General features: G+C 42.8%; 1 protein-coding gene across 1 annotated transcript in view; it reads left to right on the top strand.

Annotated features, from left to right (window-relative positions):
- The window catches only part of pacrg (PARK2 co-regulated), a 156,302-nt gene that overhangs the window by 79,873 nt on the left and 55,380 nt on the right, over positions 1-21,049 (top strand). Inside the window, exon 4 of the mRNA XM_008309825.3 lies at positions 522-671. Coding sequence (XP_008308047.1) covers positions 522-671 — 150 coding nt within the window. The remainder of the gene's footprint in view (positions 1-521; positions 672-21,049) is intronic.

Below are 21,049 nucleotides of genomic sequence, written 5' to 3'. Positions count from 1 at the left end.
GGGGGGGTTAAGGAAGTGGACTTGGGTCCAGAAGGTTTCATGTTCCAGTCCACCAGCTGCCATGTTACCACTGAGGTGTTACACTCTGAACAGTTTGACAGTCCATCTCAGGGCCACATATAGAGACAAGAGTGCCCCCTATTGAGCATGTTTTTAGGCCATGGAAGGAAACCCCAGTACCTTGAGAAAACCCACGCACAGACAGGAAGAACATGCTAACTCCATACAGGATCTTCTTGCTGTGAAGACAAGAGTTTTACCAACATTTGTCACCGTGTGGCCCCGTAGTTATGGTCCCTTCCTTAAAGCTGCTCACTGGTCACTTTGGTGATGGGTTCAAAACAGAGGTCACATTTGGTTGTGTGTTGTGTCACAGTGACGAGGAGTTCAGTTTTACTTCCAAGAATCATTCATGATGCATTTCATTTCCCCACTCCCCACAGTATTTCACTTCTTGATTGTAATTTAGCAAAAAGCAAACTCTTGACCTTTGACCGTTGTCCCTTGACCTCTCCCTTCAGATGCCCTCAACACGAGGAACCGCCACGTCATCTGCAACACCCTGAAGGTCCTGCAGCATCTGGTGATGTCTGGAGAGATGGTGGGGGAGGCGCTGGTGCCCTACTACAAACAGATCCTCCTCGTTCTCAACATGTACAAGAACATGAACAGTGAGTCCCAGACATGCAAATGGTTGAGTGTTAATTTGTGGACAGATGGCGTAGCAAGTTGCCAGTGTGAATCATTATGTAAGCCTGGGCCTTTGTGTTATAATTCTCTGTTTAGCACAGTTAATATCAGTGAATTTGAGAACAGGCAGATATTTATAAGGCACACAGTGTGAGAAACTCTGAGAGATGTTGATGTACGGTTTGTACCCAGTGCTGTTGTTCTGGTTCTGTTATCCAGACGGACCCCGAAGAGCTTTGGGAAAATGCCTTACACAAATTTATTGTGATTTTCCTAAAGTTTCCTGTCTCCTTCCAGTGTAAACACCTGTCCCAGAAAGTGTTTTCTATTTTCCTGTCCCCCCCCCCCCCCCCCCCTCCCCCGTTTAAACATCAATTCAACATAGAAGCTCTGCACTTCCTCCCTGCTGTCACAGAGGGAGAGAGAGAGTCAGAGAGACTTTGTTCCTGCTCTCTCAAAAGCCCAACCACCTGTGTGGATTAGCCTCAGATCGGCCGTTAGCATGGTGTCCACTGATGTGGGGCCCATTGAAGGTTTAGAGCAGGAATCACCAGCTGTATTTGACCGAGGGTCAGGAGTTTTCAACATTTCGTGGCTGGACACTCAAATGAAATGAAATGAAAGTCAAGTTAAATAATTTTTGGATGTTTATTTTGGAATCCAGTTGCTAGCTGGATTTGGTTGGTGGACCGTCAGTTGATGACCATTTGTTTCGAGGCTCAAACATACACAACCATTAACTTTCACACAACTCCCTCTGAACAGTGAAAGTGTGAAGAGCGACATTGTCAATCGGTCATTCAAACACAAAAAGCTTTGGTGTCACAATCAATATTCAATTTGACTCTTTTCTCTTTAAAGCGCCAACATTATCAGTAGCTGTTTGCTGATGTCTGAAAAAGGTAAAAAGAGAAGCTGAATGCGATTACAGGCACAGAAGCAGAATGGAAGAGAAAAGCCTTGCCTTATTGGCAAATCTTTGTTTAGGTTGGCTGTCAAATCAATGCTCCAAACCACAGTGTGAAGTCTGAGCTTCTTCGTGACACGGCACATGTTCAGCTGTCGGCCGTTGGACTCCACCAGGAATAGTTGTAACCAGCAGAAATCTCGGCCTCGTAGTTACCGTGCCCGTCCATTTGTCTGTCCTCCAATGGGGCACATTGATTAAACCGGAGCCAACCTCTCACCTGGCAAACATCCCTTGTATTGACCTCTTCCTGAGAGACCGGTGTGTGCCAGGATGAAGGATCCATGCACTTGGCCAAACACTGATACTGGATCAGCCCTATTAAAAAAAAAACACACACACATAAAGGCTCCTGCATAGGTTCTGTCACGGTACAGTTGGTTAAGGCTGTATAATTAAACCTTAACCTAAACCTTTGTACGATGAACTTCAATCAGGTTCTATTGTTCGGAGCAGTTTTAGTCGTGCACTCGACATTTTCCGCTGTACTTTTTCTCTACTCTAAATGGAATTACAATGTGCTGTATTGGCTCCATGTTCTGTTCAAGACCTACAACCAGGCACGGAAGCTGGAAATCACTCAGTGCTTATATTTTGCTTAAGAAACCTTGGGGTCGTGGTCCCATTTTGGGTCGCCTAAAATTCAAACGGGGTCACCTGAAATGTCTAGTAATTATCAATGTTATAAATACAATATAAAATATTTTAGGGTCGCCTAAAATTCAAACGGGGGTCACCTGAAATGTCTAATAATTATCAATGTTATAAATACAATATAAAATATGTTTTCACCTAATTATTATACTTTATAAAATGATGATTAAAGACACTAGACACGATGTGAAACAACTGTATTATCCCACTGGTGTTTTTTCACCTAATTATTATACTTTATAGACACAATCTGAAACAACTGTATTATCCCACTGGTGTCGGTGGTGCAGAAACCAGCAGATCCACAAGTCTGACATTTAAAGAACTCCCTAACACTGTGCACATCTGACCATATCAGTAATGAAAACCAAACATCGTATTTACACATTCAAGCTCCTGGGGCTTCGACCAGCGGCAGCTGACCAGACACGTTAGCATTTTGAAATGCTACAACAGTAAACAGACTCTTGCTCTTATAAACAACAGCCTGTATTTGTAAAATACTTTAACTGGAGAAGAATACAGATGTATTAGAGTTTTGTCTTTGCTAGCTAACAAGAGTTAGCTGCTAGTTTTGAGCCAGCTGTAGCACATGCTAACGTTGTAAACACAAGTCCAATGATATCAAGTGAAAATGGAGCACATGCTGTACAGTATATATAAAGTAGATAAAAACACATCTGTTGAACTAAACTATAACTGGTAGTTAAAGGCCTTATGCTAACAGGCTAAAACGAGACGTTACATTTTTCTTTTGCTCACAGCAGACAAACGAACATCTGTAAAATATTTTGTTTCTAGTTCAAAAAAATGTGTTCCCTCACAAGCAGCGAGAATACCGTCCTTGTGCGGTGGGACTGACTGATATCTGTAGTAGAATATAAAAGCTTTTATTGTAGTCGATTTATAATGACTAAAATACACCTACGTACGCGACCGGGCCTCCTCTGGGTCAGTTGTCTCAGCAGGGGCCGGTGTGCCTGCCTTCAGCAGACAGGCAGCGCCATTGTGTTTGTGTCACAAAGCAGAACCGCAGGCCTGTGTAGCAGTGTGTGTGGTAACACATCACAACACGTCTCCTCTCTGGCTCTCCCACACTCCAACTCACTGAGCTCGCATGGCATCCCTCTTATCTCCTGAGCCACAACGGAGCCACTGTCCACTGTGTGCCAAGTGTGTGTGTGTTTGCATTTGTGTACATCTGTCTTCAATAGCTCTCTTGTTGTGTCTCAAACACTGTGCAGCTGCTGGATTCAGTATAAATGAAGGCCCCAGCTCTCCTGTCCCCGTCTCTCATTTCACTGTCGTTCACGTCCACCAGGCTCAAGCGCATAATCCTCTCCAACCAGATGTCCACGGACTCGCATATAGGCGCCGACGCACGTATCGCACACACTGCGTTAGCCGCAGCTGCGCAGCCGCATTCTGTCCCCCGTCTGCGGACTTGTTTGAGCTGTGAATCGATTGTAGGCTGACAGCCCCGGCTGCAGGGTCAGAGCCACGGTTAGATAGCAGCGATAGCACCTCACGACGGGACAGATCCCCTCGGCTGGGTTCACACGCCCCCGCCGTGTCGCTCCCACTCCCAGACAGGGTTGCGACCCGTTAAATTGGACTGTACACAGGCCTTATCTGAACCGTTTTTCTAAGGTCGGAGCTGGGACTAAACGGCCATTTCCAAAATGGACCCCTGGGTCTCCTTTCACTCAGACGCAGCATCAGACCTCTGACCAGCGGGCCACACTCCTGCTCGCCTACAGAAGCCCAGGCCTCTGAACAAAACAAATTCTTTAGTTAGGGGCCAACCGCCTCTTTAACAGCAATTTTTCCTCCCTGACAAAGCAATGTGTCATCTTGAAGTTTGCAGTAATGAGCAATCACAGTGTGGCCGTCCTTGGTGTAACCCAGTGTCTCCTGAATCAGCTTTTTCTCCTTTTGTTTGCTTTGCTCCTTTTGCCTATCAACGGTGTGTTTGTGTTTATGCACGCGTGTGTGTGTGTGTGAGTGTGTGTGAGTGACAGTGTTGGGGAGGGCCTAAGAATTCCTCCAATGTGATTTGCACGGCTCTCCTGTTTGCCTGCCGTGATGAATCTTATCCCTAATGAAATGCAACAACATTCCTTATGAGGCAGAGATGTGCTCCCTCAACCAGCAAATTCCTCTTCTCTGCTCCAAGGAAGGAATGAAGGAAGGAACTGCATTATCTGTGAAGGAAAGGAAGAGACATTAAGGAATGTTAAAAGGTGGCAGGGTTGAGAAAACAGTGCCTGGAACAGACCTTCTGGATCAGTCAGAGAACGGGCTGACATTAAAACAACAACGTCGATCTCCTACGAGTTCTTAATTGTTTTAAAAAGTAACAACAATTTGAACGCATTTTAATTTTCTAATTTTCAGCTAATTGGATGTAATATTTGTTTGTAATGGAGCCCCGTATTACCAGTGTTTGTTTGTTTGTTTTTACAAATATTGCGGGATTTTATAATAAAAAAACCATACATTTTTACTAAGAGGACAAAGACAGTAGGAGCTCGGAGGTGAGATCGTTTCTTCGTCGGCTAATGGGTGGCTAGATACAACTTTTCATGTTCGATACAGATACTGCAACCTGTAGTATCTGCGATACCGATATCGGTCCGATACCTTTGTTTCTCTCCCAGCATGCTGCAGGCTGCCATTGCTTATGTGATCGTGTGGGTTAAGTTGAGCATTTTGGCGTAAGTATCAGATCGGAGAGGCTGTAGTTGAGGTTTTGTTTTTAAATATTTGCTCCTAAATATATGATCGTGTGGGTTAAGTTGAGCATTTGGGCGTAAGTTTCAGATCAGACAGGCTGTAGTTGAGGTTTTTGTTTTTAAATATTTGCTCCTAAATTTTGGACCAATATCGGCCCAATACCATTGCTGAGTATCGGATCGAGCCGTCCCTACTTTGAATATTTTAGCAGCAAAGACAACTGCATCAAATGAAGGTGTGAAAATGATCAGCATTTCCTGCTCAGTAGAACCAGGTTCTCCAGACTATTCTGGTGTGAAGCACTCATTAAAAAGCTCATGTTAATGTGTATTTTTCTGCTTCTGTTTTAACCTTGGTGTCGTTCAAACACACCGTGTTTACAGCATCAGTGGAAGTTAGAAACAAAAACAAACAAGTGAACGTCACCTGTTGTTTTTTTTCTTTACTGCTCTTTGCACGAATAAAGCAGCAACTGCCAGGAACAACATAAAGGGGTGTTTTTATGACATCATCAGCGGCCGCCAACTTTTATTACACCAAGGACCTGTTGGCCAATATCAGGCCTTACTGCGGACTGGCAACACCGCGCCAAATTACTAAATAAATCATCTTTTAGATGTTATTTTGTTAGTATCAGAGTCATGGTGCTTTGGCCCAGAGGCAGCGTCCCCAGGGTCCCCTGGGCAAGAACAAGAACTGGTTAGGGCGGTTGGTACCTTCCAGTGGACTCACCACCAACAGGAAGGTTCAGGGGGGTTGGTCCGGTGCAGTGTGATTTGGGTGGCAGTCGTGGAGACTGCTGCCCCCACGATTCCATAACGGATAAAAATGGATGGATGGATGGATGGAGGGATGGATGGATGGATGGATGATAGATGGATGGATGGATGGTTGGATGGATAGATGGATGGATGGAGGGATGGATGGATGGATGGATGATAGATGGATGGATGGATGGTTGGATAGATAGATGGATGGATGGACGGATGGATGATGGTTGGATGGAGGGATGGATGGATGGATGGATGGTATCAGAGTCTGAACGACCTGTTGTTTTTCCAGATTATCTTTGAATGAAAATAAACTAAAGGGACATGACTGGATTCTTATTGAAGTAAATTAGAAAAACTGAAGAGTCCTGGTACCAAATAATTTACGGACTGGCACCGGTTCCCAGACCACGGGTTGAGGACCCCTGCTGTACATGACTGCATGTCCTCTGCTGTTGAACTGTTGATAGTTTGAACCTGGAGCTACGCATTTTTGTTCTTGTTGTTCTTGTTGTTGTTGTTCTGAAGATTTCCTCTGCTTATCTGTAGGGTGTAGGTCCTTAAACTCTTATTCATCACTGACAAATCCTCACACACACACACACACACACTCTCTCTCTATCTCTCTCTCACTTACTTACATGCGATGTGTGTTTCCTCTCACACACACCGCAGTGATCTGGTTCATTTGGCCTCTTTTATCTTCTTGCTCGGAATGTGGCCAGATATGATAAGGTCTCGGCCACATGCACTGCAGAACACACACACACACACACACACAGGGGTTGTGATAGTAGCTCTCTATCTTTTGTGCTTTGCCAACTGCTGAGTTCTTTTTTTTGTTTTGTTTTTGTCGGTGACAGATGACGTGCAGTTGCTGGTCCCTCTGTCTCCCCCGCTGGTTTATTTGTGCAGCACATGACGCACACACACACATGTCCACACATGTCACGGCTCACGTCAGATGTCTTTATGAATTCACTGGGTCAGTTACAGAGGACACTGATCTCGGCGTCTCTCCTGGACGTGAGGACACAGACAGTCGGGAGCGAGACAGACACAGGACATACACTGTACAAAGACACACAGTGGCAAATCAAACCCGAGGGCTTTTATTTGCAGCTGATTTTTAATCCGACAGACGGCCCAGCGTATGCTGGTGAACTCGGCCACCTGTGCTTTTGTCCTCATGACAAAACAATGCTCCGCTCCGATCCGGCCGCCAGAACCCAGAGGTGTTCTGCACACGTGCGGAGCCGCAGATCATTTCTGAGGGATCTCCCCATTCACAAACATTTGCTTTCTTTAATGACCTTTTCCAGCTGCCACTGTGAAAAATGAATGCGCTGCCTTGGTTTTACTGTGTGCACAGCCCCTCAGAGGAGGAGACCGCCGCCCCCTCCCCCAAATGCCAGCATACATACATACATACATACACACACGCATACGCACACCTATAAAGCTGTGGCCGCCGTGTAATCCATCATCCTCACAGATACGGAGAGCTCCTTGTCCCTGCGGACGACAGAACACACACCTCATCCTCTGCCCCCGTCTCCTGGTCCATGTCTCTCTCTCTCCAGGAGGACATGTCTATCTTTCCCGCGATCACGTCCTGCCAGGACCACACTGCAGCGAGTCAGGTGAAACCTGGGTCTGCCAACCTCGTTTCTTAGGAAACATCGTTCACTGTCCGTTAATGTTATAAACCTGGGGCTGTCGAACAAGTAGAGTTTTAAATCGGATTAATCATAGGCTAGCTGTGGATTGTTCGTGATCGATTAATGGTTATTGTGATTAATCGCAATTAATCATGATTAATTGAGTTAAATCAACATTCTTAAATATGAGAAAAACTTCATCAGGATCAGAAAGATGAATAACAGCTATTTGATTTTATTATATTTATTATTTATATTTTGAAGTATAACTCAACATTTTACTGTTTAGAGTTGTTTTGGATTAAGTCATGTAATATGTGGATCCTGACGATGGTTAAGATGACCCCTAAGGGGGCCCACTCCCTATTTTGGGAACCACTCCCTTTACCAACTGTTCGCTCACATTATTTTGGGAACCACTGCCGTAAGTCAATCCAAATCACTCCCTTTACCAACTGTTCGCTCACAAAACTATATATTTCTGTTTTACAAATAGTTCTCCTTCCGTAAAGTCTTTTTCTGAAAGTGAGGTTCATACCTGCTCCTCCATCGTCAAGCTTCACGACCACTTGAGTTTTTTTTTTTTTCCCTCCATTTTCCCCGAAGCCTGAGAGAAGACAGTGGAGGAAAACAGAAGAAATATATTTTTATATTCATCCATTAACTCCCCCTCCTCCTATCTCTCCCTCCTCGCTCCCGTTCTCCACCCCGCCTGTGGATATGCCCACCTGGCTCCGTTAATTTCTATTGTCAGCAGGTCTGACGCGGGGCAGCCAATCAGGTGCGAGCGTCAGCCCCTGGGCACGCAGTCTCTCTGCGGCTCCAATTTAAAGGTCAGCTGATAAGCAGCCAGATTCATGCATAATCTGGGCTGCTCTGCAGGCAGAGAGGCAGACTGTGCCAACAAAACACACACACACACACACACACACACACACCTACACCTACTCAGTCAGAGAATACACCCATCATCCTCCTCCCAGTTTACAGTATCAGAGAATACAGCCATCATCCTCCTCCCAGTTTACAGTATTGGCCTCTGATTTTACCTCCGTGGACTGAGGTGGACGTTTGATGACGTTTGACTTCTTCATGGCTCGAGTGAAGCTCCTGAGTAAGAAGTTGACGTTGTGTTTGTTGATTCCTTCATTCATTTGTACACACTGCCTTTTGCACAGCCAAGCACTTAAGGGAATTATGGGATCCACTCTGTAAAATGGCACGCGGCCCTAAAGCTGACAGGACGGAGACGTTTAATAGAATTTCTCCTCGTTGGAGGAGCAGCAGCAGCACTGATTCACTGGAGTGAACGAAGATTTGCCAGCAGTCTGTGTGTGTGTGTGTCTGTGTGTGTGTGTGTGTGTGTAGTCTCACTGAAGTTTCCCCCTCCCATTCTACTACTATATATATTAATGTATACTTTATTCAGGAATATATTTTTCTCTATATACTTTTGTAATTTTTTTTGCTTCATTTGTAATGGGGATATGTTTATAAATATATATATTTATATATGTGTATATATATGTGTATGCATAAATATGTATATATTTTATGTGTTTATATAAATAGAAATATATATATATACACATACATATATGTACACATATATGTATGTGTATATGTATACATATATTTTTTCTATCTATATTTAACTTTGTATATTTAACTATATTTAACAAAAAAATGTGTTCAAAAGTTTTGCAGCAACCCTCGTCTTATCTCCAGCCCCTCTGGTATGAGTCATTGGCATTTTTTAATCATCTGACATTTTCGGCTAATTTAAAATTCAAATCCATTTTATTTCCAAGGTTTCCTGCAAGCAGAGAGTCCTGGGTTTGATTCCCAGAGGAACTACAAACTGGGGACCTCCAAGGGGGAACCTGTAAATAAAAATATAGATCTTGAAATATGACTCGAAATTTCAGTACTTTCATTATCCTCAATTTTTCACATTTAAAGTTGAACAGACAACTGGATATATATATATATATATATTCTGAACAAGTTAAAATATATATATTTATTGAGCTGTTGTACAGACGTGGGTCGAGGCCTTGTCAGGTTCAGTTCTACTCTTTAGGTGCTCTGTACAGTGTCTGTGCAGGGCTTCTCTTCAGACCATAACACACACTGACTGTTACTTCTCTGAACTTTTACAGCCCTAATACTCAAAGACACTGTTGGAAAATCCGTGGCTGTGCCGCAGCTGCGCAAAATCACCAGGACCGTAATTCAAGTGTCCTGAAAGGGAATTGTGCAGAACAGCCTTTCCAAATGAATTATGGTCGTGTGAGTGTTTAAGAATATTCTCAGTGAGACTAATTCAACAGAAACTCAGTTGTGTGCGGTGATACAGTCCCTCATTGTTTTAATGATGTTCCCGCATTTTGGTCTCGTCAAAAAAGCCGCCGCGTAACAGGTTTGGTCACAGTTTTCATTAAAGAAATGATCAGCGAGCAGAAGTCCTTAATCTCAGCGGGACTCCTCCTCTCATTCGCTCTAATCCAAGTAGCTCTCAATTACCTAATTGGATGAGTTATGAGGGTCCTTCCCTCCCTCTTCACTCAGATTAACACGCTGTGTAATTAATGAATTTAGGACACTTTGAAACGATCTGCAGGATGGTCCAGACTCTGAGGGCCTGACGTGTAAGGCACCCATCGACCCGTCCACACTGAACTGCACAGATGTGTTTGGAGAAAAGAGGCTAAAGTTGTCGTCGTTTGATTAGGACTCAGGTGGATGTGGCTCTTTGTTGAACCACAGTCTGTGTGTCTGCTGTGACTCCACGTCCCTGGTCCTGTGTGAACAAGTATCCGTGGCTCTGCCTGGCTTTTCCCCGGCTCTGAGCACACAGCCGGATCACGGCTGCTCTTTTCACCACCTCATTGTGTTTGACACCTCCACGTGCAGCCGGCGACAGAATGCTGGTGCGTGTGCAGATATTTGTCCGGCTCGCTTTAGATCAGCCGCTGCCAGGTTTCCTGTCAGCCTTCATAAACAGCCACGCCTTCACAAATAGGTCTGCAACTGGAAAAATGGTTAAAAAAAAAAAAAGAAAAACGCCCACAGTTTCCCTGAATAAATAACAAATGGTGTGTCTGCAGCTCCAGGACTTATTGTCCCAGACAAGGACACACACGTTAAAGTAGTAAAATAAAAATCATAGTCTCATACTTCTGCCTCTGTTGTACTGACTGAATGCTAGTGCAGAAACTGCAACGAAATAAAAGAAGAAGAAGAAAAACTAAAATGTTCCCACAAGTAAATAGATAATGAAAGTCGATCTATGCTGAAAGGTTTATTTGACCTCCAATATGAGCAGAATATTTGTTAAAAGATTCCCTTCAAGAGGATAAAATATTAAAATAACTCAGTTGTCTGTCTGAACATACTGTCATTAAATGGCGGCACAGATTTAGTTAAAAGTTAGCAAAAATAGCTGAAACGGCTAAACATTAAACAGATAATAACAATATATAACCCAAAATAAATATATAATAAATATAATAAATAGTTAAACAGATAATAGCAATATATAACCCAAAATAAATATATACCTGTGAATAAAAAATAGAAATTTACTAGCTGTGATATGGATGAAAGTTAGGCCTGAAATATATATTTATACATTTATTATATTATAGAAGTCTATGTAAGGACATTTGGCTAATGTTGACTAAAGCTATAACAAAAAAAAATAGAAAAGAATTTGTGTTGGAAATTTGATTATAATGTTGTTTAAAAATAGAAAAAAATTAGTGTTGGAAATTTGATTATAATGTTGTTGTTGAGTTTTATCAAATATTTCCTTTAACTCAACCACAAATAAATAACACGTCCTATTTATTAAGAATTCTAAATATATATTTAGGGCCAATATCAGCTGAACATGGGTTTGAAAAAGGGTGGCTTAGTTCCAACATAGCTAAACTAAAAGTTAGTCAAAAACAGCCTCAAAAATAGCCTGTAACCTTCAACTAGCTGAATGTCATCAAAGAGTTAGCTAAAACGACTTAGTCAACGCTAAACATTAACCAGGTGTAGCTGAAAAATTGACGGATCAAAAACAACATCCCATAGACATCACAGTGAAAACCTACAAGTAAAGAGGAGGAAAGAGTTCAAAGGTATCCAAGGTGAAGCTTAATTAGATTTTTAATGTTAGCTCCATGTAAGCTAATGATTGCTAAAAGCCTAGCATGAAAGTTGTGGGGGGGAGGACAACACTGGGAGGTGAAACTTCAGAAAGTCTTTGTCAGTCAATATTCCTGCACACCTGTCAATTCTGGGTCTGTCTCCTGTCTGTCTGTCTCTGCAGAGACCCCACCCCCACCCCGCCCCCCCGCTCCATCTTACTGCTCCAACAGGAGTAACCCTATCTCCTCCGCTCTCGGTCTCAGACACAGCAGCGTGCGCCAGTCACAGTCCTCACCGTCCCTAATGGATGTAACTGAAGCCTATACTAACGTCCTAAAGCCCACCATTCCTCCAGACCCCCCGCCCAGCCCTCTCCTCACCCCCTCCCCCCCCCTCCATCAAACCCACACAAATGCCCACAAGGTTGTTCCATCTGAGTCTTGTCCCACATCCAGACAACTGTTTTGTTTTTTTTTTGTTTTGTTCTGGCTCCTGTCTCTAATGTTTCCATCTGGCTCTGTGGCTCATGTTCCCCAAGCAATCACCAAGAGAGTGGAGTACTGTAGCTCAGAATGTCACATCCATTATTTGATAAAGACTCCCACGTAATGAACGCTGCCATTCCAAACCATGCGGGGGAGTGTCCTGTCATGTGCTTTGGACGTGTCTTTATTCAGAGGTGAAGGAGTTTGGTCTGAGCTGGAGGTGTTTTTAAACCACAGCTGTGACCGAACGCTGTGTTGGTAACGCTGGTTCGTCCACACTTGTTTTTTTTCTGAGCTCATAGGTTGTTGCAGAACCTGTGTTAGAAGCGAAGGGCTAATCATACATTTAATAACCAGTTCAGCAGCACGGACCAGTGGTTTGTGTTTTCTAAGCAGAGCTAAATAATTACGACGGAAAAGGTCGTGCTGACCTGAGAAAAAAAAACAACCAAACAAACAACCAAACTGCATTTCTTTCCGCCCCCGGAGAGTTACTGAGAAATCCTCTATGCGGTTGTTTCTTTATTCCAAACCGTAATTTACAATTAAATGACATGACACGGTTGGTATATTTTCATTATTCTGCCGCTCAGAGGTCGACGTCCGCCGCTGTTTGTATATTCTAGCTGCTGCGTCTACGCAGGAAAATGAAAGCCCACCCTTTGAACCACACGTCGCCTCGTTATGTTGGACCACCCACTGGTACAATGGTGGGTTTTGAGGAGAATAAAGTCGGGCATTTTTTTTTTTAGCCAGTCACTCAGAGAGGATCGGTGGCCTCCAGGAAATCAAAACACACACGCAAACACAAATAAATAAATAAACAAATACACATTTCATATTCTTCTCTGCTCCTTATTATCTTCAGTGGAGAAACGTAGCATCTCTCCTCTCACCCATCACAGTCTTTTCACACTGACGTCTGCTTTAAATATTTCATCACAAAGAATTATGAGGCCGAAAACTTTGGTTTAGACGTGGAGAGTTTACTTTGTCCAATACGGTAATGCTGCATGGACATGAATAATAAAAATATATATTCACTATTAAATTTATCAAAGATTTTTCTCTACATTTCCCCCATTTAACACTAGGCACTAGGCCATACGTGTCAAACCCAAGGCCCGGGGGCCAAATGTGGCCGATGGGAACTTAAAAAGCATTTAGTGAAGTCCATGCAGCAGTTTCTGAACCTTTGAAATTAAATGTTTTTTTTTTTATTACACAGCAGTGAACAATAGTTGTAGCTTGAATAAATAATAATCAATTGCAGAAACATGTTTTCGTCTGTTATGGAGTAGTTACAGCCATACCAGCGGTTCCCGACCTTTTTTGGTTCAAAGGACTGGTCAGCTGGACAGACTAAGGTGCTGAGGAGCGAAAGAGCATTAAATTATCAAAAAAAAACATCTTTTAGATTCTGTCCTGTTTGTATCAGAGTCTGAATGACCTATTATTTAAAAAGTATTTCCAGATTATCTTTAAATAAAGAAAGGACATGGATATGACGAAATGAAGTGAATTACTAAAAATTAAGTACATTTTTTTCACTGCGTCCCACTGTGGCCCGTTACCAAGTGACCTATGGACTGGTAATGGTCCACGGACCAGGGGTTGGGGCCACCTGATCTATACAGTAATAGATCTGTATAGATACTGTATTGTTGATGTCGCCCCCTGGTGAGAATGAGTCTGACACCGCTGCTTTAGGCCATCAGAGAATCCACTTAAATACGACCACTCGTCTGTGATGTAGAACCTGTTCAAATCAAACTGGATTCCACTCATACATTGGCTTGCATGCTAACTGCTAACTGCTAACTCTTCTAACTGATACGCAGCACAGATTAAACGAGGGAAGACATTTGTACTTTTCACTTCCAAAAAACAAAGCAAAAAGTCCTTTGTGCCAGACACTATTCTTTCATTAAGGCACTAATAAATATTATAATAGTTTTTCTGGCAACAGTATTACAGTACTATGATTTGGACTGCGTACTGCACGTTGTTTGCATATTTAAGTCACTGCAGCTTTGTCTGTAAATAATATCAATAAGATCAGTTTTTCTGGTTTAGTGGACCTATGTTTGTGTGTGTGTGTGTGTGTGTCTATTGCAGGGCATGAAGTCACTGCTGCACAAACACTTAGAACATTCCCATAGTACTGTCTTATTTACTCTTCGGATCTCACACACACACACACACACACTAAGGTTCTATCCGTGTCCCTCCAACGTCAGTCCAGTGGATGTAAACATCAGAGCGTCCTCTTCTCACCACCTTGTAGAATCCGACGTATGTCCGCTGAGATCATGTTCCGTCCGTTATTTTCCCGCTGTCACCGGAATGCTTTCAAGTTTCTGATGACCTCGAGGCTTAGCCCGTGAGCTGATGTACAGGAGGGGGCGGGGAGGGGGGTCTCTGCTGGACAGCTGAGCGGCTACGACCACCGCTCTATACATGCGACGTACGCGTCATGAGGGTCTTTTTAGACGTGGCTATAATTGGACCAGTGAGTTGGTGTTCGTTATGATACAGATCATTTAAACCGACAGCGTGTCCCGCTGCTCAGTGCTGACATCTACCTGTAAATACTCCGTTACCTGACCTGTCCCAAAGATTTATAACCTGCCCCTTTGACCCCTGCGTACCTCAGCTATTTCCATAACGCCCCCCTCAGGGATGAATACAGTATCCTGCATCTGATTCGGAATTTAGAGAACGTCTGATTGAACTTCAGAAAATGAAGGGTTAATGCCGGTCCTTTGTTCTGCAGCAGTACGTTTATTAGTTTGAGTTTGATGTTTTTCAAGCAGCCACTTTGTTTACATCCCTTTATCTGTTCTGTCTCATCAGTTTTCGCTCTGCTTTTTTTTCTCAACGTCGCTCGACCGCATTGAGTTTTCAGCACTTTTCAGCTCATAGCCACGTCCTCGTCACAAGAGATTGTTTGGAAACGTAGAATTGAGCAGTGATAGTTTTTTTTTTTTTTTTTTCCGAGTGTTTAACAATCTTAATGTCTTCAGACACAATACAAGTCAATTCCAAAGAGCGGGAAACAAAGTCTGTGAATGCACAGAGGGAAGACTGGGGAATAGAACCGAGGAGTGTTGTTGTAACTAACGTGTGACTCCGGCTCGTTCGTGGTAAGGCGTGAAAACTGTGTCTTATTCATATGGCTGTAAATGTAAGAATTAGCAGTGTCTCTGCTCGGTGTGTCATTCATCTTTCTGTTCACTGCTGTCAGTTTGTGAGGTCCTCAAGGATGTCTCTGATTCAAGGATGTCACTCGTCTTCTGTGGTGTTTTATGAGTCCATTCTTCCGTGTCACTTTCTGACATTAATAGCAACAGAGGGCAGGCCGTAAAAACCAAAATCCTGCAGCAGAGGTCACATAATTAACCCCTGTCTGACCTGCAGTGAAGGTCACACCATGCTGTCCATTTGTCCTATTTCTTGTCCTCTTACTGGCTCCTCGTTAACCTACTTTCGGGCATCCTGCGTGGTTTTCACTTCCTGGGAGAGCTCAAAGCCGCGGCCCATTCGTTCTCCACTCTTGGCCACCCATAATGCCGTTCTAATGTGGAGCTCGGCGATATGAATTATTCACCGACGACACTGTGGCAACTCTTGTCACACCTTGACCTCCACATCTCTCTGCACACCTGGGACACAGCACACAATCCCTAAGGAGACGCACCCACGCTTCTCCTCCTCCTCCTCCTCCTCCTCCTTCTTTCCCGTCCTACTGTGTCTCCTCTCAATTATTTAGTCGTTCTGAATGAGGAAGCAGGGATTCCTGACATGGAACTTGGTTTTTACTCACTGTTTTTGTCTCGTCTTTCTCTTAAAAACTATGAATGTTCAAACAAAACAATTAGAAAAATTCAACCAATTTTCAAACCTGTCCTTCATTACTTAAACATTAATTTAACAGGGGAAAAAAAAAAACCCTTTTCTGCAGCACCATCGTTGGTCTAGATATTCATAGCTATTGCTTCAAAACGACACAAAACTTTATTTAAAACGCTGTCATTCCTACAAAACTGCTGTTCGTATTGAACAAAGTTAAACAAATTTGTGCTCTTTTTTCTATTTCCACCCTCAACTGACCCCGTGCAGTAGTTTCATGACCTTATAGGGGCCCAATCCTCATCTTGGGAACCACTGTGTCTACAGAGTGGTTTGTCAATTTCAAAAACTCTTTCTCTACTAACAGATCATTTGTCTTGTCTCCATCTACAGTCGAAACAAATAGAAGGATTCAGGATAAAAAAACGTCAGCGCTAGCAACTCCTGGACATCCATGACCTTCCAGCCCCTTCTTTCAAGGCCTGGAAAAAAATGCATGCATAACCGCATAGACTAACTGTGGCCTATGTGGGCTAATGAGACTCTCATAGCTTTGCATGCATTATTATGTGGGCTAATGAGACTCTCATAGCTTGACAGACCGGCCTGCAGTCCAGATCTGTCTCTTGAAGTCTGGTGCATCTCCAAGAGCTTGGAAATAGGAATCCTACTTTTCCCGCTCTCTTCAGTCGTCCGTCTCAGGACTGAAGGAAATGAGATTCGAAAACATTTGTTTTCCATTCCTCGCTGCTCTGAGTGACGCTGTCAGAGAGCAGTGTTCTTCCTCGTGCTGGAATACCTTTTCTTAGGCTCCTCTCTCAGCATTTGTGGTCGTAACAATACCGACCGTTCTGCTTACACCATGCTGCCTTCGTAACCACATATTTTCCCTGACATTTCTCTCTGAAAGATACACAAAGGCTGAAATATGAGACACTCTGGCTTTGTGTTGTGTTTTGCGCGTGTCAGAGTTCTGTTGGCGGTCGATATGCTTGTCACTCAGGATGATGGCTGAGGCCATGGCCGGAGCCGGCATCTGGGTGGATGATGTTCCAGTAGGATTGCCAGATACGCTCATATCTTTCAGGCCCAGAAGACCAAGTGATTTCCTCAATCAGCCCATGTCTGAGAGAGGAGCTCACAACGCCACACAATCACAGCCTGCCAAATTCAGAGCAGTGTCATTTGGTCTTTTCTCCTCGGCTGTTCTCTGTTTGTCAATGTGATTGTCTGCGTGACTTAGGCAAGTCAAGCACATCAACAACCACAGCGCGCTGCTTTTTTACACGCTGATGGTTGAACCAATATGTGTTCATTCCTGAGTCGAAATGGGTTAAATATTTTCCTAACTCGGTCTTAGCTGTCTTTTTTTCTCTTCTTTTTTTTTTAATCAGCTGTAGAGCTCATCAGCTGCTTGTTACGGCTGCGTATTTACTGCACAAACACTAGTCTCTCATTCTCATTATCTCACTTTTTGGGTAAATGGTGTTGGCTTTTTAGATTTGAATCAAGATTGTTATTATGTTTTCTTACGCCTGGGAGACATACTGAAGGGCCAAAAATCCCCACTAAAAGAACACAAACAGAAGAAAGCGACTGTAGCACAGTTCAATGTGTGGTGTACAACCGGAAAAGACACACGTATGGCACCACGTGACAACTAGTTCCCACGCTAAGTAGTTTTAACGGCGTATGTTTGAATGATGGGACAGTGGAGATGACGATGTGAACAAAAAATGACAAAAATGCCGTACGTCAAGGATGTTGTAAACCGAGGATCTGTACCTGGAAGATTTTAGTTTTTAGTGTTTTTGTGTTTGGAGTGAAGTTTTTTCTTACTATTCTATGCAGATGAACCTCTTTTTCTAAATAAACTTAACTGACAACCACATGGTTTTTTCTGGATTCACTGAGATAAGCTAATATCCTCTTTTTCTAAACTTAACTGACAACCACATGGTTCTTTCTGGATTCACTGAGATAAGCTAATAGCTAAAAGTTGAGGTCATGCATTTTGTCAATGAGGGTGCTCATAACTATAGAAAAACGTGTATGTGTGTGTTGGGGCGGCACATAGAAGCAGATGCTGCAGTGTAATTCAAGTTGGACATTGTGCTCTGCTCCTGCTTTAGTATTCAAGTATGTGACACTTGAAGTGAAGTCTTTGACCGCCTCTCTTTTTATGTCTCCTTGTGTTCCATGGACATTTGAGGACAAGTCGGTGGGCGATTCATGGAAAACCACCCGGCACATATGACAAAGTAACCCTGTCCTCCCGCGCTGGGCCTCCCTCTCAGGAGAAAATATCCATATGTGTAAAGGGATGGAGCTAACAGCTGCCTCGGAGTGATTGGGAAAGAGCTGCACGAATTCACACCTCCACCTTAAATAGCAAATTAAGGTTAACTGCGGCCACGTAGGTTAATGCTCCGCACTCTTGGATGTGAGAAAAGGATTTTTAACTCTAGGTTTTTACTGTCTCCCTATATTTTTAAACCATCACCGCATGCAGCTTTAACCTAGTGACCGAGAGCCAGAGCTTTTTAACACACCCGTGGACACAGTTTTATTTGTATAGCCCAGGTTCACGAATCACAGTCTCATTGAATGAAGCATAAAATGTAACTTATAAATATCCTCCTACAAAAACCCATTTAACAGGTGGAAGATGTAGGTGTACGCACTCAATGTCTATACTGAGCTTAAATTAACAACACAGACTAAAGCAGGATGAAGTTACAGTCACACACTGAGTGAACATTATAGCAACGGAGAGGAGGGGAAAAAAATACTCCCTTTTAACAGGAAGAACTCTCCAGCAGATCCAGACTCAGTGGGAAAAAAGGAAAAAAATTGGTAGACAGCGACAGCAGATCCAGGCTCGGTGGAAAAAAAGGAAAAAAATTGGTAGACAGCGTGGGGGGGGGGGAGAAAAGAGGGGAGGAAGACAGAGAGAACAGGAGTAGAAATACAATAATACAATAGCTAATAACATGTAAATCAAATAAATATGAATGATGATGAATATCAGGTCTGCATCAGGGGGCATGAACAAATATAGCTGTGTATCATCTGCATAACAGTGTAGATTTATATTATGTTCTATGTAAATTAAACTGGACCCAGTACTGAACCTTGGGGAACACCGTCATTTACTTGTGTGTATTTAGAGGAAGTATTGTTAACATGAACAAACTGAAAAAGTGCAGTACTTTTAATACCAAATATTTGCTCCGATCTCTGTAATAGTATACTGCGGTCAGTTGTGTCAAAACCAGCAACTAGTAGAGAAACTAGTCTCTGAATATTCAAGGCATGGAAGGAAAATAAATTGTTACAGCAGCAATGGATGATTGATTTGCCTGCTAGCATGGGATGCTAGTCTCGCTCCAAGTTTGTGCAATTGTGCTCAGCCAATGTGTAAGAAAGATTTAGTTTCCCTTGTGTGTGTGTGTGTGTGTGTGTGTGTGTGTGTTTATACTACCCAGAGCAGCACTTACCGCAGGGTGGGCTTTTATTAAAGAGTTGTAATGAGTGAGAACCATCATGAGCCAGCTCGCCTATTGATTACCTATAAAGAGCACTCAGTGCAGATGTGCTGTGATCCATAGATAATGCCTTGCACAGTGAGACACACCTAAGCCCGGTTTCAGCCTCTAGAATTTCACCCACCTCAGGTTTTTGTCCGGTCGCTGTGGAGGTTCTGACCATCAGCTGGTTTAAAACTTCACAAATGAGTCTTTTTAGATTTATATTTTTATAAAAGGTACAATATAATATTCCTAAAAACAACTGCTGCTAAATGAAACAACTCTATAACACTCAGATGTGTCCACCTCAAACTGTTCTGCCTCGACCAAAGCTGTGGAAACACCATGGATTTTAAATCTCATCATCGACGCCACTGTAGCTACAACAGCAGTACAACAGCAGTACAACAGCAGTACTGCAGTATTCCAGGCAATCACACTTCACACTAAATGTCAGACAGACATATGTTGTTGTTCACAGACACACGGACACGGAGCAACGTAAATAGAACATGAAATATAGAACGCTGCTGATTGAAATCAATAACCTCTGGATGCTGCGCTTTTAAACCGACGTGCTGTCGTTATTGTAGCTCGGTCCGATTTAATCAGAATCCACAGACTTCAGACTTTTATAGACACAGTGCCCAAGAATTATTTGGGCTTGAGCTTGTTTTTTTGTTTGTTTTTTTTTTAGAGATTTGTCCTGAATAGCGGGTCACCAGTCACTACTCAATTTCATTTTTTCTGTCCACCAGCGCCACCTCTATTCCACTTTTACCCTGCCACCACCTCTCGTCTACACTTCAGCCTGCTCCCTCCATATGCTGCATACGGAGATGGTTGTCCCTTTGTGTTCTGTTTTGAATTGTTTTGAATTATTAAATGCAATTTAGCGTGCAGTACTGCTTTTGTCCATTAGAGGTTTGCACAAAAAGGTCTTCTTTGGACCTCAGTTAAAATTCTCATATGAAATACTGAGTCAATGAATTATTTTCTCGGGTCATTTGCTGCCCTTTGCGAAATTCACTACGCATCGACATTTTGATGGTCCATCTGAAATCCATGTCATATGTAATGACATATATTTGGCTCGTAGCAGCAGTATTGGAGGTGTGGTTACCTCATTGATTGACACAACCTGCTCTGAGGAGCTTTTGCTAGTTCAACCTCTTATGTTGAAAACTCGGAGTGGGGGTAGTTAACGAGGGACCTTCCTGGTGGGTTAGGCACTCATGCTAACACTTCCAAAAAATAACCTAAACTCAGCAAAAAAAAGAGATATAGGCTAAAGGCTAGTTCTAGCAAATACAATTTAAATATAGCAAAAAAATTTATGTTTGCAATATTTACATTTTCATCTTCTCCCTAACATAAGAGTATATTAGCCCAAAACATGATTTAAAATATTTTTAAAAAATAGTGAAAATAGACCAATGAATAAACACAAATGTGTTAGCCTAGAACGAAATGCAACAGTAACTGAAAAGATTTCTGAAGGAAATCATAATATGACACTCGTGTTAGCCCACTTAGCTAAACCTGTATCAAGAAAACAGAA

The sequence above is a fragment of the Cynoglossus semilaevis genome, chromosome 1 (genome assembly GCF_000523025.1).
Source record: "Cynoglossus semilaevis isolate Cse_v1.0 chromosome 1, Cse_v1.0, whole genome shotgun sequence".
Lineage (NCBI taxonomy): Eukaryota > Metazoa > Chordata > Actinopteri > Pleuronectiformes > Cynoglossidae > Cynoglossus > Cynoglossus semilaevis.
Note: the sequence above shows the minus strand (reverse complement) of the source record. Positions and strands in the feature narration are given on the sequence as shown.